The sequence below is a fragment of the Macaca nemestrina genome, chromosome 6 (assembly GCF_043159975.1).
Source record: "Macaca nemestrina isolate mMacNem1 chromosome 6, mMacNem.hap1, whole genome shotgun sequence".
NCBI classification, from domain to species: domain Eukaryota; kingdom Metazoa; phylum Chordata; class Mammalia; order Primates; family Cercopithecidae; genus Macaca; species Macaca nemestrina.
Window position 1 is genome coordinate 173573958 of NC_092130.1, and position 24274 is coordinate 173598231.

A 24274-nucleotide genomic window follows, 5' to 3' on the forward strand; every position below is an offset into this window, starting at 1 on the left:
AGGCCGGAGAAATTGGGAGGCTTCTAAAATCCCACTTTCAGAGTGGGAGTTAGTTTTAAGTGCACATCATAGAATATTCATTGATTTTGAGGTATTATGCTTTTCTGCTATTACATCAGTAAGACTCATCTTTCCACAGAAGATGCTTCTGAGAATATTGTGCAGCCTGTTCAGGGATCAGTTCAAGAAGTGCCAGAACTTCTGATCAAAATTAGGAAGTGGGAAAAAATAATGAGTAAGACCTACTATTTCATAGCACAACAAGGCGACTACAGTCAACAATAACTTAATTGTACATTTAAAAATAACTAAGGCCGGGCGTGGTGGCTCATGCCTGTGATCCCAACACTTTGGGAGGCTGAGGTAGGTGGATCACTTGAGGCCAGGAGTTTGAGACCAGCCTGGCCAACATGATGAAACCCTGTCTCTACTAAAAAAAAATATATGTAAAAAAGTAGCCGGGCATGGTGGCAGGCACCTGTAATCCCAGCTACTAGAGAGGCTGAGGCAGGATAATGGCTTGAACCCAGGAGGCAGAGGTTGCAGTGAGCCAAGATTGTGCCATTGCACTCCAGTCTGAGCGACAAAGCAAAATTCTGCCTCAGATAAATAAATAAGTAAAAAGTGTCATTGGATTATTTGAAACACAACGGATAAATGCTTGAGGGGATGGATATCTTATTCTCCATGATGCGATTATTTCACATTGCAAGATGTATGAAAACATCTCATGTACCCCATAAATATGTATACCTATTATGTAACCACAACATTTTTTTAAAAAATAGGAAGTGAGAGACAGGCACGTGCTCCCAAGGAGGGTGCTAGCTTTACTGATGGAAGTGAAGGCAAGTCGCCGAGGTTTCTCAAGTCAGTCTCCCTAGCTTCAAGGTCATTGCAAAGACAAACCGAGCTGCAAGCACAAAAGAGCTTTAACACAGTGAATGTGATCTAAAGGTAAAACTCCTTTTCTTCAACCTGATAACTACTCTCCTGCTGTGGGGGTTCTACTCAGAGATTGCCTGTCTCCTCAAGCGCCTCACTGACGTCCCCAAAAGCAATTCTCTCCACACCAGGAACTTGGTAATCTGATTTCTTCTTTTGCTTCGGATGTGTAACATATTCAGGGGATTTAAATTTAATAAAGGGAAACTTAGTAGGGTTATCGGCTGCGTGTGAAAATCAATAATGCTACATTTATTTAGGAATACAACACAGGCTTTCTGGATGCAGCAGAGCAATAGTAAAGCATGTTTAGTGGGCAATTTTGAGAATTTATTGGAAAATTAACTTCCATTCTCATTTTGGCTAAGGAATCATACATATAATTATGCATTTTTGCAACTCCACTGCCTGAAGCTTGATTACAGATAGTAGAGTTTCATTGTGTGGAGGATGACGAAAATTAAATTAGGTGAAAAGAATGGGTTGCATCTTCTGCAAAGGTTCTTATTGCTAAGAAGTGTCTACACAGTGCGATGACTGCCATTCCTAACACCAGGTCTCCAGTGGAGAAATAGGTGGCCATGTACTATCAACACAAAACAACTTTCTGGAGTAATAAATCAATGCAAATATTTAAGGCATTTATATTATGTTAAAATAAATATAGAAATAGGATGGAGGACAGTGCAAAGCCCTCCTAGAAAATACTTTGACATCTGGTGGGTTCAGAAATAAACCTAACGCTTGTTAGAAAATGTTTTGTTTTTGAGATGTGATGTGGAGAGTATTAAAACGATTAAAACAATTTTTTTCAAACAAATATTCATTATAAGCTTCCGTATATATTCATATACGGAAGTAATTCGGTAACAGGAAACTGGTTATAAACCTGAGTGAGTGCACCCGGTAGAATCATTCTTGCTGCATCTAGCCTTACAGTTGAAAGACCTAAAGCAATCATATATTTTCTTGGAAGTCAATTTCTCCATAGAACAAAGAATTTTCAGGATTCATAGTTCCTCTTCCCCATAACAGTATTTTAGAAAACCTCTAGTGAGAAATATAACACTGTAAATTGTGAATACAGCTACTTATTTTTTCAATATCTTGCTTTGAACTGAGGGCCATTTTGCCTTCCTGAGGACACTTGGCAATTTCTAGAGACATTTCCAGTTGTCATGACTTGGGGCACTGGAGATTGTGACTGGCATTCAGTGGGTAGAGGCCAGGGATGTCACTAAACACCCTACTTACTACGCACAGGACAACGCCCCCCACAGAGAATTATTTAGTCCAAAATATCAATAGTGCTGAGGTGGACAATCTTAGATTACTTTTATCAACATAGTATAGGTTATAACACAGTTCTTCTCTTGAAACCACTTCACATCTTCTATGTGTGTTTGAGAATACATAATCAGATGTAATCTACAACAAAAACACATATCATCTTTCTGAGGTATCTCTTCAAAGAAATTCAGAATGATTTATCAATGACAATGACATCGCTAACTTGCATTTACTCAACACACACTCACGCTATCCACATGCTAGGAAAGAACTAAAGTAAGAGAAGGAAGAGGCAGCGGCTCACCTCTCAAACAAGACCTGGCTGTAGTCGCCCAGGACGTGGGCGTGGGTGTGGAGTAGGATGGTGTTGTAGCCCACCAACGCCACCATCATGATCAACATCTTCAGCTCGTAGTTCACCCGCAGGAACACGGAACAGGATATCAGTCCCAGAATGCAGCTGTAGATAAAGTACTGAAACAGCGAAGGACAACAGACAAATCCTTAGGATCTCTTCTAAGAAATTGTTACAATTTCTGAAACAATTACAATCAGGGGCCACCGCCAATCTCATTTGGTCAATATATAAGCCGGCTATGAAAACAGAAGCCTGTTTCTTATCTTTGATCCAGGGGCAAATGCCTGGATACATTAAATTCAGAAAAAAAAATCATCCAAAGTTTTCTGACCCAACCTTGCATGATAAATAAAAATAAGCATGTATATTGCCACTTTTTAGGAATAAAATTGTAAAAAAAACTTACATGGAAGACACATTGTTATAATCCAATGTTATTTATTTCTTGAAAATGAAAACATTGTGGCCTCCTATACATTCCTTAAATGTAAGTTAACGTCTATAGAATCTTTTTTGGCCTTTCAATTCTTTAATTCATTAAGATAATATAAATCATTACAGACAACTGTTAAAAGCAGAAGGAGGCCCAGACATTTTATTAAAAGAGAAACTGTGTGTCAGAGGGGCCTATTTAAAACAGAAGGATTTAAATCAAAAGCCTTGACCAGGGTGAGTCATGAATCCCCGGGAGTTCAACAGGCACCAGAAGAAAGTGGAAGAACCAAGTGGGAGCCAGCGAGCTCGTATCGTCCATCTTAGGGCAGAGCAAGCTGCAGGCAGGCCTGACCCAGGTGAACCATTTCCTCACCATTTACCACTGCAGGCACCGTTCAGATAGGCTTTGGATAGCTCTGAATTCAACTCCTCACTAGCTCATTAGCTCACTTATTTGCAGCCAGTGACCTAACTTGCTTGTATCACAGTGTCTGCATGACACTGTAAAATGAGGGTAATCATATTCTCCTTGTAGGTCATTGAAAACAACAGAGATAAAAGACTAATGCACAGAGCCCAGAGTCCTGCACGCCAGGAGGGACTCGCTGCAGGGAAACAGGCGCCATCTTCAGAAAGGCTTTATTTGCTCCATCATGGGGTTTCTGTGAACAAGGTTTGTGTTACTATCTCAGCATTCCTAGAACAGAGACAACACTCAAAAAAAAAAAAAAAAAAAAAAATTAAGACTTTTAATAAAACAAGGCTCTTATTCAGGGATCCTGTCCCATCAGATTCCCCAAAGCAGCTGACCTTAACAAGGCAATCTGTGTCCTCCAAGAGTCACTCAAAGTAAAGATGATGATAACACCCATCTTGGAGAAGTCTCATGAAGATTGAGTAACAAAAGAGTTCAGAACAGCCTAGTCCATGAGAAACTTGGAAATTCTGCTATTATTACTACACACTAAAAGTCTTTCGTAAGTTTTGGTTTTTGAAAGAGCTCTGTTTCTAAAATTATGTTGAAAACCACTGTTATAATGAAAATTATCAACCAGTTCAACTTAATCGAATGAGAGAACAGAATAAGGAACCACTTATAAGAGGGTGTGTATGTATCAAGGGGTATATGTGGATTGTTTGGTGTGTGGGGACCTGGGGTAAAATTTTAAAGGTTCTCACAGTTTGAACCTTTGAACTATGTGTCAACACCTATAAAATATGCTAAGGTTCCACATTTCAAAATTCATTCTTAGGCTTTACATTTTTTATTTTCACATTTCAAGAACATCTACTAAAATATGTATGTTAATGGGAAGTATACTTTAGTCCATTTCTGTAAAATGGCCTTCTAGAATGCTTGGAGGCTGTGCAAGAGGTGATCTGGCATAAAAAGGTAGGTTGGGAACCTGTAAATAGCCATCCAGGGACGTGTGGGAGAGAACAGTGCAAGACGCCAGGCTGGGAGCCTGTCCTGGCTCCACGGTTTAGCCGACCAGGGAAGGCTCCAGATGGTCAGCGGTTCTGGCAGTAGGATTCTGAACCGACTTCTATTGGAGTGTACTTACTGGTAACCTGATTGCTAGTAATGTTTACCAGTTTCGACACAATCATTGAAACCAACTTGCATTTTACAGAAAGGTAACAGCCACCGCTATCGGGAGTAATTTATTAAGACTAAAGTATCTGGGTCTTAGCTTCTTCACCTGCAAAACAAGAACCCCAATAATACCTACTTCACCAGGCTCATTTTTGGGTGAAATGACGTAATGCATACCAAGTGCCCGCTGTGGTACAAACAACCTACACTGCAAAGATCTTTATGGCTAATTTTGGAATTTTAAAAGGACTGTGTTTTCCTGCTACAGAAACAATACACCAGATGTTAAAGACTGGGAAATATACAAAAGGATATATATAAAAATAAGGGTCTCTGATAATCCCCAACATCCACTTTAGCCACTATTCATTATTTGTATATGAATTTCCAGTCTTTTTCTTTCTACTTATTATTGGCAGTATTGTTTTAAAAAATTAAGATCATACTGTTTTGTATTTTTTAAAACCATACTTTTCAATGAATAATTTATTATGAATATGCACTTATATGTCATTAATTTTTTTTACAATGTCTTATATGGTGGTTAAGTATAACCTTATCCTGTGTTACAACAAAATTTATTTTAAAATTTGCATTTTCAAATTTTTAGGTTGTTTTCTTTCTTTTGCTTTCTTTTTGTTGATGGTATATAAACACATGCACGAACACGTGTTTGGTAAACCTTTTCACTTTTAAAACTAATTTTCACAATTAGTATTACAGGGTAAAAAGTGTGTCTGTCTTGTGCTTTTTGATAATTATTGAAATTACCACTTAGAAGAGTTATATCACTTTATACCAGCACCAGCAGTGAGCTGGGCATGCTTCTCAGCTTGCTGGGCAACTTCAGGCATCACATAACATGGGGTTTGAGAGAAATGACGCCTGTGTGGCACACACCCACAAAACGGCTTTTCAACTGTTCCCTGGGATCCTTTAGGGAGGAAGCCAGGATGTCTCCAGGCTCCTTGGGGACCGCTAAACCCGTGAGTTCACAATGCGGTTTCTGTGCAGCCAGTCCATGCAGACCTGGGGCTTCCTTAGCAATGCTGGCCAGGATCTTCAAGGCCTCATTATTGGAAAGATAGTAGCCGTTTACTAAATCCCACCTAGATTTTAGAGAACCTATTGTGTGCTTTTTCAGAATCTTTTTAAGACTGAGTAAATGTTGCCTTTCCCCACTTTAAGTTTTTAATAATTTTCTTTGACTGCAAATAAGATATTACACAGATTTACCTACATGAAATTCAAAATGATTTCCTTATTCTTTTAGGGATGCCAAGTGTGGTGAGTTGTTTGGCTCAAACATAGTGGAAGGAGAGATTTAAAAAAGTATTGCAGCTATTCTTTTTTTTTTTTTTCCTGTCAGAAAGCATCTTCATGTTAAAATTTTAAACTTAAAGTGCCACGTGGATGCGAAAGGGGGACGGCTTGGTCGTTGCACTCTCTTCCCAGCATCCAGCCTATGGATCATACGGATGCCAACACCATTGGATCAAGGAGGAAGAGGCAGGCCACACCGTTAATTTAAATATTTCTTTGAAAAAGAGAGCTCCAAATGGCCCACAAATGGCCCACAGTGAGACTACATTCAATAGACTCTCACGATGACTCCAGCTTTTCACTTTTCACATAACTAAATAGAGAAGTCAACACCTAGTCCTCACTGGAGTTTATGATAACACCTCATCTGAAGGGCAGGATCTCCTGGGTAAGGGACGAACCTATACCACCCCCTCTTCCCAAGCCCATGGGGACACTGCTTTTGCACCTTGGCCATCTTGCCCATGACGTAGTCAAGGCCTCAGAAGCCTTCAGGAAAGAACACCAGAAGTCACTTCTATCTGTGCATGGAACTGTGAGCTTCCCAAGAAATGAAATGATGGGAAGGGAAAAAAGAACAGAGCAAAATATCAAGGAAGAAAATCAGAGAAGGAGGAATGGGAAAATAAATCCACTTTATTGCCATAGCTAATGGAGTTAAACATTTTGGTAGGGAATTTTGAAAGCATACATATTAAATTATCAATTTCAGTCCCCAAAATAGTTCACTTAGCATTCTCAAAACTGATTATTTGAGATGGAAACTAAACAAGCATAATCTGCACTACTTCCAGATAATTATTTGGAAAGTGAAAAGGAGAGTATCAACACTTTTTTTTTCACAAACGATGTATGGAAGAACAAAGTTGTTAAGCAGTAAATAACTGACTTAACTCTTCACTTGGAAGACTAATGTGTTAATACATTTTGAAGTTTCAACCTAGGTCTTTTGTGATACTGGTTAAGATGAGTCAGTTGGCAAGAATTACTGGGGAACAGAATCACTGGGCAACGTATGCCGCCAAAGCAGAGGGAAGAAAATGAGATGTGGGTAGTTTTATCACAGCTTTAAGGGGGATAATATTAATTCACTGGAGCAATTGGCACTGTCTCTAAGTGAGAAACCCAGAAACATGGTGCCTTATAATTGAATGCCATATGGTAGGAAATATGCTAGAAGTGCTGTAGTGGTTAAGAGAAGAAGGCAAACATTACCGGTGAAAGCATCACAATAACATTGTAAGTTTTCAGATGTAAGTTTAGCCAGTCCCCAAGGACCCGGACTTCTAGCAGAGGCTGACATTTGTAATTTCAGGACCACTCAGGGATTGATACCAGAGAGGAAATGCAAAGTCTAGAACACATATGAAACTTAAAAAGGATATATGTTAATCCAGACTACTAGCATACAGGAGAGCCACCAATGCAGTCATAATTGCAATGTTCTTACCGGGAGGAAAAATAAATTTTGCGCACGCAGAATCGCCGCCTGATTATTTGAGGCTGAAAAGCTTGTGTTTGTTGTATTGGCAGTTGGAGGGATTGTTTCCTCTGAGTCACTCAGGAAAAACTGCGAAGAGAAGGTTTTTTCGTTTTCAATGAATTAGTGCAAATTAGATTAAATAACTAGCATGTGGGTGTTAACTTTATGAATTCTGTGTTCCTCATGCACAGTCAACAGGATTGTTTATGTGGACTTGGGAATTCCTACTGAATAAGTAATTAACGATTTATTGTTCTATACATTCAAGAGAGAATTCCAGAACTTCAAAATTCACATTAAAGAAATTAGAGACACCTCTATCAAACAGTAAGTTAAAAGTACACAAAGCTCTTGGCAGAGGGAGTAGTTAGAATTACATTTGAATCCGATAACGCCTTTGAAGCCGGTATCACCTTGTATACATTCAACTCTCTACCATCAATTCGGAGCCTTCAGAATGTTTTTTCCCCCAGTACCTTTGCCATCTTGGCTCAAACATTAAATGAGTCAATACAATCCTATGAATTTTTGATGTTTAGAATGAAAATTAATTTTATGGGCAAAATGCAATCGCCAGCCTTGACATTCGTATCTATTATTTGTGAGTGCTTGGCAACTCAGATTGTAAGGGGTGAACAATTTAAAAGGACGGATATTCTCAGGACTGCTGGAAAGGGGATTTTAACTAAAAAACAGAAAGGTAATGCTGAGAAAATAATGAGCTCTTATGTAATGGTCACCAATATAAGCACCAGAAGGACAGCATCAACCTGTTAGCAAGGCAGGAGAAATTTGTCTCTCTCTCTCTCTCATCCTCTCTCGCCCGCTCGCTCTCTGTCCTACAGAAGCTGCACCCAGACTAAATACCCAAGGATCAGCCACTTTTCTGTCATGTGGCTAAGGGTCAGAGGAATGTTCTGGAAACAAACCAGAGAATCATGACTTCAGCCCATTCCTTTTACTGAAAGAAATTAATCTCATCCATACACCTATTGAACAACTTGTGTTTTCTGCATAGGGTTAACCATACATATTCAAGGTTTAAAAAGTGAAACTTCCTTATAGTTTCTACGGTTGCTTTTGTTTGTTTCTATTGAGTTATTTCCCTAGACTGCACAGTTCCATCAAATACCTAAACTAATTTATTTGGATAGATAAGAAGACATTTATTTAGTCTATTCTTGGGAACATTCCCCTCATAGTCTATAGAGATATGAGATACAATATTTCTGCCCATTATATCATTTGATTAAATTTGGCAAAATGCTGATTTAAGCATCAAAGAAATATAGTAGATTTCTTTATGTATGATGAAAGAACTTGTAAAAATTGTCACATCCCTGGCCGAACTACACATGTGCTAATATTTTGGAAAAAATTATATCAGGGATTAGAAAAGAAAATAATGGAATAATTGCTTGGCAAACATCAGGCTCCAAAAGGGTACAGATTTAGATTTAGATCTGATAGACCAAAAATCCAATTGATTTAAATATTAAAAAAATCAACAAATGGCAAAGAAAAGGAGATTGTTTAGCTTGGTGGGTTACTAGTCTTAAGTGCCAAGGATCTTAAAATAATTAACAAAAACTTCTTGATTATATCACCATATAGGCAAAAAACTAGGTAAAATGAAGTGTTGCATTCTTGACATACAAAAAATGAGTAGTTTACTTTGTGAAAAATGTGTCTTGCAAGGAGGTTTTGCAATAAATATGATGGTTGAACTTGAATAACAAGAGAAAACTCCAATCACTACACATGTTTCCTAATCCACTTCTGCTACGTCTTTCTAGTAGTTATTAATATCAACTCCCCGTAAATTCAAGAAACTCTTCATTCTGTCTAAAATCATATTACAATTTTGAATCAACTTCCCTTCCTCTGTCTTCTTTGCATTTTAAAGTAACAAACTCGTATCATTCCCTAATTGTAGCCAGTCAAACACTCAAGAGAGTTACTAATCCCTTGCCCACCTTCCTTCCAGGTAAAACTACCCCAACTTTCTCCACTGAAAATATTTTTAGCATCATAACGATTTAGGGAGCTCTTCTCTGGACCCAATTTAATTTTCTACAACCTTTGTCATAATTGGGACAATGATGTTATCATTCTGAACAAAACTTCCTAAATAAAATGCTAAGGAACACTGCATATTTTTAGTTTACTTGCAAATTTTACATTTCTCAGGCAATTTAAAACATATCAGAATTACATTTTTCGAATCACATTAAACTGTGAACAGGTGCTTTTGTATTGTTTTCTGCCTGATGACATCATTGTGTTTGTCATTTGGTTGAAATTAGAAGTCTACCTGACTAGACTACTAGTTAACTATGGCTAACTCCTTGCCTGGCTGGCTCACAGATTTATATATGCTTTACTTATAATAAATTTCTTGGAAATTTCTCAGAAGAAATTGCAAAATGCTGCAAGGAATCAAGTGATGACATTCTCAAAATGTCAGGAATAAAATGGCAGCACATTCGGCCACTCATATGAGATTCTCAACAGCCAGCTGGAGACTAATACGGAAAAAACACTACATATGAAACAAACATGGACCACCAATTGTTTTTCTCCACTTTTTATTGAGGTGTTGGTATCACATGGATAAACGTCGAGTGTTTCAGATATCCCGTTAAAATCACACAATTCACTGGAAATAAAACTGACTTGGACATTTTGGCATTCAATACCAATGAGTAATGAGACTTAAAAAGCCAGTTCTCTGAACACACGGTTCCCATTGACCCTGGCTCTTGTAAGGGTCATTAAAATGCAGGCTGGGAATAAATATTAGTGACTGGAAATTGACGCGGAGCCTCGAGATGAACCGGCCCATCCACGCAGTCAACAGCAGAGGCAGGTCAGGGCAGCCTCAAGCCGTCACACGTTATTCCTAACGCATCTCTCCCCTTTGAGGTACAGAGTCGTGGCAGACGATGACAGAGAGGCAGTTAACAAGGGCTGCTTGCCACTGGCTGGAAAAACGCAGGGCAAACGGAGGCTCACCTGCTGCAAAGGGACTGGGGCATCCAGAAGAAAAGGAACACCCGAGGGCACAATGCCAGGGGCAAGGAGCCAGACACAGAGGGACAGATATTGTGTGACTCCACTCATGTGGGGTCCCTGGAATAGGCAAATTCATAGAAACAGGAAGCAGCACAATGGTGACCTGGGGCTGGGGAGAGGGAGGATGGGGAGTGAGTGTTTCATGGAGACAGAGTTGCTGTTTGGGAAAATGAAAAACACTCTGGAGATAGATGGTGGTGATGGTCGCACAACATTGCAAATGTACTTAATGTTACTAAACTGTATGTTTAAAAATTGTTCAGTAATATATCTTATGTTATATATATCATACACAATTAAAAAATACATTAGAAACAGAAAAAACAAAGAAAGAAAATGAAAGCACTCTTCCTCTGCCTCAAAGGGAAAACTTAAACAAATCACAGGTGCTATACATGAGGACATGAATGAGGCTAGGACTTGAAACAGATGAAGTTTTCTGAGAGCAAGTTACATGCTCTTCCCAGTGACTTAAAGCATATGCACTCCCACAGCCCCCCACCTCTGCCAACACAAAGAACTGTTATTCTTGCTGAAATGTGAGTCCGATGCCTGGATTAGTCTCACTGGGTTAACAACAGCTAAGAAATAGAAATACAACTTGAGGATGGGGCTCCCTCAGTCTGGAAAACGTGTTCAGAAAAAAAAAAAATGCTGAGAAAAAACATGAAAAGCTATACTCCTTTAACTAGAAACTGCTCCCGGATGGACAGGTTCAAGTGGGACTAGGTAAAAAGAGACAGAAACAATCCGGGGACCATTGAACTGCATGTAAGTAAAGACTGAGTTTCACTCACATCCTTCAGCAGAAGGTGTCGCCTTCCTGACGTGAGTGACAGGAGCCCGCTTCCCTTGCACCGCCCTGCACAGGTGCCCCCTCCTAACCTACCTGCCTGCCTGCTTGGGCAGTCTGAGTGCCGCATCAGCACCACCTCATGAGGCATGTGGCCCTGAGCGCTGCCTCCGCCTCACACAGTTGGAGTTCAGGAGCCCGGGGCATCTGCAGATCCTCAGGTGTGGCCAGAGGCAGAGCTCCATGGACAAGTCCTGCCTCTTCTGTGATTAATAAGACATTATACACAAGGCTGTACAGCTAGGTCATGTTATTTCCTTTCCGTACCCAACGTCAACTTTCCTACAGTTTTACGTTTTTTCTTTGACATAAGTATAAGAGGAGCACCTACGTGGAAAAGAACCACTAAGTTCATGGCACCAGGTATCAATACAAACGGTATTTTTCTGCACACTTGGAGGAATTCAGTGCCTGAGCAGCTCTGATTTCTTCTCCCCCTGCATCGATAGACAGGAAAAAGTAGGGGAAGGTAATTTAGCTTATTTCCTGCTTCTACTGCTACAGAAGGCAGCTTGGTATGTGGAAAATCTGCAGAAGGCACATTAAAAGTATTAAAAAGTGTGATGAATGATTTTTGAGAAAGAAATAAATCTCAAGGGTCATCCATCATACTTTTAATGTGTCTTCTGTGGAGGAAGGAAAACAACATTGGAGACATATTTCTGTTACCAAAGGCAGTCGTTCTCTCTCTAAAGGATCGTAGCTACTGTTGAAAGAATGTCTCCTCCTAAATGATCAGCTTGTCAAACATTTATAGACAGTGACTGAATTGTCTGTCAATCATGACTAATTACGCTATACAAAATAGAGTTAGCTTCCAAACCAGATTTGTTTCTCATTTATATCATCTTTAAGAATTACGTGATAAATTCTGGTTTTATAAGGTCAAACTAGATGTTACAAAAGGAAATGGTTTCTTATTTAGAGGGCTGTATGCTTACCTATTCACTCACTCATTCTTTCATTTAATAACTAATGAATGGAAGGCATTTTCCTAGGACATGTGGAAAAAAACCAAAGATTTCCTCAAAGTTCATTCTAGTATTATTCATAACACCCAAGATATGGAAACAATCTGTCTATTGATGGATGATTAGATAAAAAAATTTGGGGCTGGGCATGGTGACTCACACCTGTAATACCAGCACTTTGGGAGGCCGAGGCAGCAGATCACGAGGTCAGGAGTTCAAGACCAGCCTGGCCAACATGGTAAAACCTCATCTCTACTAAAAATACAAAAATTAGCTGGGCATAGTGGTGGGCGCCTGAAATCCCAGTTACTCGGGGGGCTGAGGTAGGAGAATCATTTGAACCTGGGAAGTGGAGGTTGCAGTGAGCCGAGATCACCCCATCGCATTCCAGCCTGGGTGACAGGGTGAGACTCCACCTCAGAAAGGAAAAAAAAAAAAAAAAAAAAAAAAAAGAAAGAAAGAAAAAGAAAAAAGAAAAAAAAAAGAACAAAATAGAAAAGAAATTTTGATACACACATATACACAATGGAAAATTATTTAGCCTTAAAAAAGAGAAAAATCTTGTCATTTGCAACAACATAGATGGATATGCAGAACATTATGCTAAGTAAAATAACCCAGGCACGGAAAAATGAATGCTGCATGATCTCACTTATATATGGAATAAACAAAGCTGAATACACAGAAACGGAGAGTAGAATGGTGGTTACCAGGTGTGGGGGAGGCCAGGAAATGGGAAGATGTAGGTCAAAGGGTACAAAGTTGCAGTCATGTGGGATGAACGCACCTAGATTACTAAAGCACAGCGGGAGGACTTGGTCAATAATACTCTGTTGTATTTAAGATTTGCTAAGGGAGTAGATTTTAGGTGCTCTAATCACACACAAGAGGTTATGTGGAAGGCGACGGATATGTTCAGTTGCTTGCCTGTAGTAATCATTTCACAGTTTATATGTATATCAAAACATCATGTTCCACAACTGAAATTTATATAATAAGAGAGAAAGAAAAAATGATCTCACTCTTACGTTTGCGTATATGATGTTAAATGTATTGTCCCCTAACTCATATGTGCTGCTACTGACCAGTGAAGGTCGACCTCAGGAAGTGTACTCAATTTGCTTGCATGCACGGTGAACACACTCCTGACGGGCCAGGAGGAGGCTTCATTTTACATGCATGTGTCAGTCACCCGAGGGTTCTGAGTACATCGGAACGCTAGCTTGTGCACCCTGCTGCCCTTCAAGTGCGCTTTCATCAGCCCCTCCGCCACAGAGTCACTTGCAACCCAGTCTCTCTCACAGCTTTCATCTACCAAAGCGCACTTGGTGCTTGGCCGTGCGCTCTCCTGGGAAGCTGGATCTTGGAACAGCAGCACTAACGCATACATGCAGGTTACAAAGTCGAGCCCAAAAAACCCATTTTAGAAAACACACTCAGACTTCTGGCGTCTCAGGCCAACGCCCCTTGCCTGCCTCTCTCTCTGTCCAGGTTCCTCCCCCGTGATTTCTTCACATCCTTGCAGTATCCAGGAAATTGCATATGCAGAGAGCTGAGGCATTCTCGTGGCTCGTGGCGTGTCTGCAGAAAGGCTCTTTCAAGAAAGCCTCTCTCCTGTCCCTGTCTTAAATCTCTCACCTTGAGTTCCTCACCCTGAGGCCGTCCCCCTAAAGAAAGCTCTGGGACCACAGCAAGAACACCGCTCCCCACCACCCCTGCCTCCCAACCCTGTTCTTCAGGCAGAATGCGCCCGGCTGGCCAGTCTCGCTCCCATGAGCAGGTGCCTTGAGTGGATGAATGCAGCAGGTCTCCACCTGAGCCCTGGCATTTCTGTCTTTCTGGAGCCCAGTGGTACCCCAGAAAATTGCTTGTTGTCTAGACATGGCACATTTTCCCTCTTCAGCTGTTTTCCATTCATTCTGGATTAAGCCCTAATTGGAAATAAAAGATGTCACCATCCAGGCACGCCTGAGACCTAGAAGAGGAGGCCTCCTTCCCCAGCAGAAAATAAGCCTCAAGTGATGCAAACATCCAGGAAGAAGGGGAGACCCACTTTGTGCCACTCGCTCATCTTACGGAAGGGCAGGAGGAGGAGGGCTTCCAGCGGTGGGCCGGGCCCATCAGGACCTCTCCACAGGGGACTGCCAGCCAAGGGCCTGCAATAGCCCAGGGAGGCTGTGGCCTGCATGGACTTGCCTGCTGAGCCCCTCCTTCTCCAGCAACAGAGGAGCCTTTGAACTATCTGTTCTGGAGGCTGAGCGGGTGGCTGGAGGAGGTAGCTGTAGTGGCACCTTTCAGCGGCCTGCATGTCTGGGGAGCCCCACAACAGGGCTGACCTCATGTTCTTTCTTGGGGAGCTCCGGAGAGGGAGCTGGGGGACACAGGCAGGTGAGGTAGGGCTGCCAGCATGCTTGTACCCAAACTCATGACACAGGAAAACCTGCAGGAGTCACACACATTCACCTCCAGAGAGCAGGGAGGACAAGCTACAGCTTATCTCTGAAGGCGCCTTTGCAGGTGTCACTAAGATCAATTTCTAGGCAACACAAAGTGATGGAGAGGCCATCCCACTCCTGCTGCTAGTGCTTGGCCCATCTGGGATCCAGGTGGTGTCACCCTCACCTGAATCTGCAGGTGTCTGAGAGGAACTTACGATCACTAGTTCCTAGTGAGAGGAACTCTACGATCTGGAGGACTGGCCCCATGTAAACATTCAAGGACCTAATCTACTTCTTCAGGTGGATTTGTTTTTCTCTACTTCTTTTTTTCTTTTTTTTGAGATGGAGTCTCGCTCTGTCGCCCAGGCTGGAGTGCAGTGGCCGGATCTCAGCTCACTGCAAGCTCCGCCTCCTGGGTTTACACCATTCTCCTGCCTCAGCCTCCTGAGTAGCTGGGACTACAGGCGCCTGCCACCTCACCCGACTAGTTTTTTGTATTTTTTAGTAGAGACGGGGTTTCACCATGTTAGCCAGGACGGTCTCGATCTCCTGACCTTGTGATCCACCTGTCTCGGCCTCCAAAAGTGCTGGGATTACAGGCTTGAGCCACCATGCCCGGCCCTTTTCTCTACTTCTTAATATGAATTTCTGTTCTTGTCCCAGAGGCAAACATCCCTCCTTCTCCCCTTCCACCCACCTGTCCTTGCCCCTCACTTCCTCCAGGTCCACGTGGCAGACTCCTCCTTTAGCCCTCCAGGACTCCATCTAACAGGCCTTGCTCTCCCTTCCCCTCATGCCTCTGTTGCTGCCTTCGCCTCCTCGTTTCAGAATGACTTGATGATGAGGTTACCCAGCTGTCTGTCTCCTACTCCTACTCCTACTCCTAGAAGGCACAGAACTGTCTTTGGGGTCTGAGCACCCAGCACATACCAGGCATATCTTTATATTCAATAAATATTACATTTCACTGCATGAATGCTTTCTACTTTATAAAAACAATGTTATTATTATGAAATAATATATGGTCTGTCACCACAACCTGACTGTGGGCCCCTGGAAGGCAAGGACTACATCTCCTAACACTCTGCATTTCCCATTGAGGGAAGCCTCCACTACAGGAAGCATCAGATCTATGGCTGCTGCTGTTGATGTGAGAACAATAAGGACATGTCTCAAAGCACCGTGATGAGCCAAGTGTCTATTCTGGGGGAGATAACCAGCAATGATGAGACTGATATAGTAAGAGTGGCCATTGGCTCAATAATTACAAAATGACCAGAACTGTCCTAAGTGTGGTGGGAACATTGGCTCATTGAATCCTTAGAACCACCTTGGTAGAGAAAGTCTTGGTTCCCACTTTCAAAGAAGTGAAAATGGAGCCTGCGGAGTTCAATGAAAACGTCCTTATAGTCGCGCAGCTGGTGAGACGGGGAGCGCGGTGTTGCAATCGGGTCTTTTAAACTCCAGGGCAGGACACCGCACTCCCCTTAGTTTGAGGGTTCCTTTGCCCCTCATGACTATCCTTAAGACATTGCAGTCATTTCTGCAGCCTGTTGAGGGGTCACCATGAGCAAGGAAGTGGGGAACTGCTCCAAGGAGTCACCCCATCTCTCAAGGTGGCTCTGTGAAAGCATCCCTTCCCTTAGAGAAATGACTGCTGTAGCCATTAGATGCTAAATTTAACAGGCAGCAGCTGGTGTTGCAAAGGAGTTAAAAGCGAGTTTCCAAAATTCCACAGGACAGGTCCCAGAAGGGAAGAACGCCCTGCCTGCTGAGAGCCCTGACTCACCCTGGGGCTGACCATGTTGAACACAGCCATGGTCCGGGGTTGGCCATGTTGAACACGGCCATGGTCCGGGGCTGGCCATGTTGAACACGGCCATGGTTAGAGGCTTACCGTGTTGAACACGGCCACGGTCCGGGGCTTACCGTGTTGAACACGGCCACGGCCCGGGGCTTACCGTGTTGAACACGGCCATGGTTAGAGGCTTACCATGTTGAACACGGCCACAGTCCGGGGCTGGCCATGTTGAACACGGCCACGGTCCAGGGCTTACCGTGTTGAACACGGCCATGGTTAGAGGCTTACCATGTTGAACACAGTCATGGTCCGGGGCTTACCATGTTGAACACGGCCATGGTTAAAATGATGGCTGTAGTGATGATCGTGAGAGAGATCCGTGGCCAGGGTCGGTTGGCAATGATGCCTGAGGACTTCAAAAGCCACATGAGCAGGGGAGAGGCTTTTTTGCTGCATTGCTAGGAGAAGAGAGAAAGAAAAAGAAGAGCATTGCTAGTTTATGACTTCTCTCCAGTTTCTTGATGACAATGTTTGAAACCACAAGAAGCACCAACATTATTCATAAACATGTAGATTCTAGCCTCCCCTGGGGACTCATACCAAGTCACAAACCTTATTAAAATTATGTTGGCATCATTGCTACCAACTGAGAACAAATTAAATGCCTATGACAAAGGTACATTGTGCTTGTATGTCTTTTAAAACAGACCTGAAGTTATGTTTTTAAGTGACTCCTTTCTCAAAGGAAAAATGTCAGTTAATTACATCACCCTGGGGGATATGTTGGGTCTCTGATCACAGCTACGATGAAAGTTATCATTTATTCAGCTGATTTATGTGGAAAGAGATCAGCACATCTCCTGACCCTTTTAATGCTGCATTAGCAGATCACAAGAATACAGCCCAGGCCACAGACTTAGTTTGGCACCTAAACTTATAAATACGGTATCTGAAAGTCTCAGGCATGAGGCATGATGGCTTTGTGTGATCCCGTCTGGTCTTGTGGGGGTTTTCTCCCACATGGAGAAGCTCTTTTTTTCCCCAAAAACATTTTTTAACAGTGTTGAGAAACACATAATATACAACGTGCTCTTTAAACCATTTTCAAGTGTAGAGATCAGTAGTGACAACCATATTCACATTGTTGTGTAACAACTCTAGGATTTTCAGTCTTACCAAACTGAAACCCTATACCCATGGAGAAACAAGTCTCCATTCCTCCCTCCTTCCAGCCCCGGCAACCACCATTTCCCTTCCTGTTTCCACGATGGTGACTACTCTAAGACCTCGTGTAAGTGGAACCATCTAGTAGTTCTCCTTTTGTGACTGGCTTATTTCTCTCAGCATAATGTCTCCAAGGATCATGATGTTGTAGCATTATGCCAAGATTTCCTTCTATTTTAAAGCCTGAATAAAACTCCATTGTATGGATCTATACTTTTTTTTTATCCATTCATAAAATGGACACTGAGTTGCTTCACCTCTTGGCTGTTGTGAATATGCTGCTATACATATGGGGGTTGGGGAAGCTTTTTTGATATAAGAAGGAATTGAGGTCTTTGGGGAACGACAGCCAGCATTTGCTCCCCATTCACTATGGGGTCTCAGTGAATGAGCTCACCCATCCTGAGGGTCACCTTTCCAAAGATTCTCACCATCTCCCGAGTGTGCAGCAGTACACAGAGTTCCACTAAACTGTGAGTGACATCAGCTCTGCCTATGCAGATGCTGCGTGGGCATAATTTGCATACATTATCTGATATGACAAGCAGGATGTAAAAGTACTCCAGGGATTGATATCTTCACACTAAAGGAATGTGGTCCCAAGACTATGTGTCTTGGAAACAAACAAACAAAAAAGGTGATGATTTCAAGAAATTCGTAAGAAGGAATAATGTAAATTATACCCTTTGATTGATCCTACTAAGTTAATCTATTGGCAAACAAAGCTGGTGTGACATCAGTGAAATTCAAATTCAAATAAAGAATATTCCTGAACAGCATGAATAGGCTGTGCTTTAGTTCTCTACTTCTTTCACATCTTCTTTTTGTATTGTTCCTAAAATTATTGTTGCCCTAAGTGTTGCTGTATGTTCAATGTTGATACAGCAGTTGAATTAGAGTCTAAATACAGAAGAGAGGAGTTGAGAAGGATGAAGATTCAGCCAGTGGCCTAGCTTCAAACCTCCACTGCTGGGAAACTTGCTGCCAGTTAATGATCGTCTCGGAAATGGGGTCTTTGTTTCTTCCTCTCAGAAACGGGGATAATAACAGTACCTGCCTCCTCTGTCTTTCCAGAGGTTTAAACGAGTTAGAGAAGGTGTGTGCGACAGGACTTACAAGTGTTCACTCTTTCTGTTATTTCAATGAAGAAAACACAATATTTCTTGGAAACATTTTAATGACCAAATTCCTATTTGCTTTATATCTATGTAAACAACAACGACAACAACAACAAAATCTCCTCTCTCTTTCTTTCCACCATGGTGGCTTTGGTTTTTTTTTCTTCCTTCCAGCTCCTGATAGGAAAAGATGAAGAATGTTTGTTTACAGCGCACATGCCCCACTGAAGGAGACACGGGACCAGGTTCGGGGTTCACTTCTTGGGCTGATTTTCCCGGGCCCTCCTCTCATATCTCCGAGTACCTACCAGGGAGCTTGAGCCAGGGCTGCCCTCAGCCGCAGAGGCTGCCCAGAGCTGGACTGCTGGCTGGCGGCAGGGGGCGCCCTTGGCCCAGCTCTGCAGGGCCTCTGATCACCAGCAGCAGCAGAACCAGATCTGCATTTGACGCTTCTACTCAAGAACAGGTTTGGATAGGGGTTGGTGGTGGCAGGAAATCTGCCATGCAGTAAATTGTCCCTTAATGCTCTAAACATGCAGCATCTTAGAGGGTCAGGTAACCAGAAAACATCCACCCACAAATGGTTATCATTAAACATCCACCCACGAATGGTTATCATTATTGTTTAATGCATGCTACTTCTAATAATATTAATATCACAAAACACAGTCAAATCTGTGTTCTTTTTTTCTTTTTTCCTGAGACGTAGTCTCACTCTGTCGCCACTCAGGCTGGAGTGCAATGGCGTGATCTCTGCTCACTGCAACCGCTGCCTCCTGGGTTCAAGCGATTCTCCTGTCTCAGCCTCCTGAGTGGTTGAGCTTTTTTTTTTTGGCCATTACATTTAAACCGCAATTACTTTTGCACCAACCTATAATAAAATATGAAGAGCCGAGCTTCAAATGAAATATCACGCTCATCTAACTCAGACTCCATTGGATGATGGCATTTGGTTTGATTCTCGCAAATTAGGACAATATATTTATATTCACATCCAGATCGACTACAATTAGTATCTTTAAGAGCAAATTGTTAAAATCAATGCTCTTATGTTTGTGAAATTATGATAATTTTTCATAATTCTGATATGAATTAAATTCTGAATAAAAATATGATAAATTCTGTAAACAGAAATTATCAATAGAGATGATAATGAAAATGTTAATGGCAGAACATTTAAAAAGTTTATTACTTCAGGAGAAAATGTACATCTAGCTAAGATTGCATATCGCTGTCAATTAGGTAAAATATTATCTAGTTATTACACAGACAAATTTTTGAAATTACAAAATTAAAACAAGTTACTGAGTTTGAAGATTTAGAAAAATACATGGTGATAATCTTGTCAGATACACTATCTAATAGGAATATGTTGTATTCTGCTCACAGGCTAGTAATTTACTAAAACAGACCTGGGCAGATATGCAGGAATTTTTTTTCCGTTCATGTGACATGCCAGGCAAAATGACAAATCAGCAACACTTGCAGCTACTTACTAGACGCATGGGGGTTCGGAGGACGTGGGTTTGGCACTACAGGTTCAGGATGCACTTGGTTCAGTTGCTTCACCTATGCAGTTTCCATGCACGTCTCAAAGTTCTCCCTCACAATTGTTTTAAAACTTATGCCAAATGTGTTGTTCCAGAGGTCAGGGAGACAGGTGGCTATCTTTCTTTGTTACCAAGCAGCGACAAGGTAAGTAAACTTGTTCTGAAGTGTAAAAATTGGCAAGGATTGCTGCCAGCAAGGACAAGGAAGTAGAAGAGAACAGAGAGGTGACAGTTGCAATGACAATGATGAAAGAGGAAGTGGAGGATCAAGCTGGTGGGGGGAGCAGAAGAAACCAATGATGGGGCTAAGAGGAGAAACAAGACTAAGATCCTCAAATGGAAGGAATCTGATGAAGAAAAACGGAGATCCTTGATTCAGTGTGTAGCTCTGTAGAAAAATTACAGCTTGGCTCTTGATATGATCATTGGCTTCAGTTTATCCTGTTTTTGATTAAGTATTAAAGGCCCTGGTGGAAAAACATTTATCAAAATTCAGACCATCCTAATTAAATGTTATAAACGACAACATCTCAAAGAATATTTTGGCCTTTATTTGGAAGATACTATTCAACTGAAAATGAGAAAATGCCTGCTGTGAGCCCAGTCGGTGCAGTCATTTGCTTTGATCTTTGGTTTAATTCCTGGCGTAATTTCAGTCACATCTGTTTCTTCCCTTACTTGATCATCTCACTGAACCCCATGATTGGCTCTTACTTACAGTGAGCTCACCGTGTACCTTCTAGAAATGCTCTTGGATGTGAATATCACATTCATCCACTAACAAACAAGGGATTGGTACTAAATGTAGTGGGAGATGTAATAAAAGAAGCAATATAAATTTATAGAAAAATCCTGGCCAGGCACGGTGGCTCATGCCTGTAATCCCAGCACTTTGGGAGGCTGAGATGGGCGGATCACGAGGTCAGGAGTTCGAGACTATCCTGGCCAACATGGTGAAACCCCGTCTCTACTAAAAAGACAAAAATTAGCTGGGTGTGGTGGCGGGTGCCTGTAATCCCCGCTACTAAGGAGGCTGAGGCAGGAGAACTGCTTGAACCCAGGAGGCAGAGGTTGCAGTGAGCTGAGATTGCACTGCTGTACTCTAGCTTGAGTGACAGAGCAAGACTCTGTCTCAGGGAAAAAAAAAAAAAAAAAAAAAAAAAGGAAAATCCTATCATAGAATTGATGGTGGGGATAATGAGCAGTGGGGTGTGGTAGGAAAAACGTGGGATGAATCCCAACGTTCCTAATCCAGTACATGCAGATCCTCCTCAGAAAAACAAAATGTTCATACATGCTCCACCAAAAATATCAGCCAGCTTCTCTTCCTTCCCTCTCTTCCTTTTTTTTTTCTTCCCTTGTTTTGATCCACTTGCAATGGAAACAACTGGTAGTCTCTCAAATTAAGTTAAATCTAATTTTTTCACTCTAAAATTAATTCTTCATAATTTAACTTAATCATTATACAAGTAGACTTCATTTACTGTTTCATTAGTATCCATTTTAAAAATCAGATGAGACACTTGAAGTAGAAGCTCATATTAAATAAAGTTAATAAAATGAAAAAAAAAATCCAGAAAAGTTATAAAGATATCTGAGTAGCTGAGAAGCAAACTTTTATTATTAGGAAAACAAAATCCATCTTAAAATCTTGCTTGGAAAATATGGTGGTTTCGTGTTTCATATAAACATGTACTTTTGTGTATTTGCCTAAAGGAACATCTACTTTGGCATTTTAATTAGCTGAGGACCGTCCTTCTGAATGGCAGGAACAAGCCGGAGCAATAATTACTTGTAACATTTAATGTCACAAAGACTGTGATGTGTACTTTGATTATTTAATTGTCCTTTAATTTCCCACAGGAAGACTTCTTTATGCCAATCAATCATATTTTACAAAATCAACCCTTTTCTTCCCTACGCCCTGGGCGAGACACCTCCCTGCACTGTTGCTCCACTGGGTACCACACTGCATCATTTTTGCTGACATGCTTATCTCCGGCCAAATGCAGAGCTGGTTGAGGACAGCGACCATATCGCACTTGTCTCTGTTTTCACAGAAGCCAGTATAATGTTTGTTAAATGGTAGGAACTCATCAAATACGTGGTGATTCTATTTACTATTTTTAATGATGGACTCAAAGGGAAATTACCAGGGCACAGAAACAAAGAGAGAGCTCAGTGATAAAAGGACTGAGGCTGTGGGGTGGATCCAGGAGTGTCCTGGATCAGGGCTCAGGCTATGGCACTTAGCGGATGGCCTTTTAACACCCATAGGGAAAAGAAGATATTTCCTTGGGCCAGTAAAACGTGGGCGGCTGCAACTAAGACTCTTGAATAAAATCCAGAGCCTCAAACCGCTATTCCTTCTGTACAAAGAAGTCTAGAAGAGCTCCATTCACTACCTCAGGGAAGTATCAATAAGCTTCCAAGGATCAATCCAAACCCTAAAGTGTTGGGTGTGAAATTATATTACCTGATTCATAATGAGAATTCCAAATTGAAGGGTTGTTAATTAGGTCAAAACCAGAGAAAATCCTTGGGGCTATGGCAGAAGCAAGAATGACACTGCTTGTAAATGATACTTTAGACTACAGAGTGCAGGGATGTCCCATCTGGGGGCTGGGGCAGTTCCTCCTGAACATAGCCTGACAATAAAAACCAAATTATAAAGTACCTAAGGCAATGGACCATATGAGGAAGAGTCAAAAAACATAAGAGGTAGAATTAGCACCACGAGATCTGCAGATACGACAATAATTTGAAATAGTTTCTAAAATAAGATTAAAGTAACAAAAGAGGGATTATAATCCATATGAATGAGTGAGTTGTTAAGAAAAAAAAACAAGTATTTTTTTAAATGAGCCACATAAACTTTCTAGAGATGAAAATGTAGATATTGAAATTAAAACTAAATTGTTATTGAGGAACTGGATGAACTGCCCGTGAATGGGAGACGCTAAGAAACATCTCAGGAAATAAACCATAAAATAGCACAGAAAGATAAAAAAGTTGAAAATAGGAAAAAGAGACTGAGACACAGAGGATATGATGAAGAGATTCAACATACCTCTAATAAAAGTTTGAAAAAAACAGAACAGAAAGACCAGGGAAGAGACAAAACACAAGGAGATATTGGACAATGACGTTGCAGACCTAGAGCACAGATTATGAGGTCTGTGGTTGAGAATACACAGCTGAGTCTCAAAAATAAAAGTCAGGCTATACTTTAACACATGGAACCTACTGCCCATGATTCAAAGAGCAAATCCTGCAAAAACTCCCACCGAGACAAGGGACCAAGTGTCTGCAACAGTTAGATGGACAGGAGAGTTAATCTCATTGCCACAGAGGCCAGGAAATTATGGAATCCTGTTTTCAGAATGTTAGAAAAAATGATAAATAATCACCATGAGGAAAGATAAAGACTTTTAAAACACAAAATCTGAGTGGGTATATTATTTACAAGCCCTCATGGGAAGGATTATAAAAGGAAGCATTTTAGTAATATGGAAACTGAATCCAGAAAGGTGGAATGGTATTTGGAAAAAATAGTAAACAAATACATCATTTAACAAAAACAAGAATAAACATTGAATAATTTGAGCCATTTAAATTTAGAAAAATTTAAACAATGCTAGTATGGGAGATGAGAAATTACCAGACTCAGAGCATGGTCCCTGCATTGTTCAACAAGGAAGTGGAGATATTACCAATAATACACTTTGTTAATCACGTGTACATGTTACCTGTTTTAAGGTAATAACTGAAAAAACAAACCAAAGTATATAAGTTCCAAGTCACCAGAGAGAA

At 41.2% G+C, this 24274-nt stretch overlaps 1 protein-coding gene across 1 annotated transcript in view; it reads right to left on the reverse strand.

Annotated features, from left to right (window-relative positions):
* LOC105489474 (adenylate cyclase 2) overlaps window positions 1-24274 on the reverse strand; it is a 425178-nt gene that overhangs the window by 50040 nt on the left and 350864 nt on the right. The window contains exons 16-18 of the mRNA XM_011754299.3: window positions 16890-17027; window positions 7399-7518; window positions 2540-2709 (exon numbers count right to left, since the gene is read on the reverse strand). Coding sequence (XP_011752601.2) covers window positions 2540-2709; window positions 7399-7518; window positions 16890-17027 — 428 coding nt within the window. The remainder of the gene's footprint in view (window positions 1-2539; window positions 2710-7398; window positions 7519-16889; window positions 17028-24274) is intronic.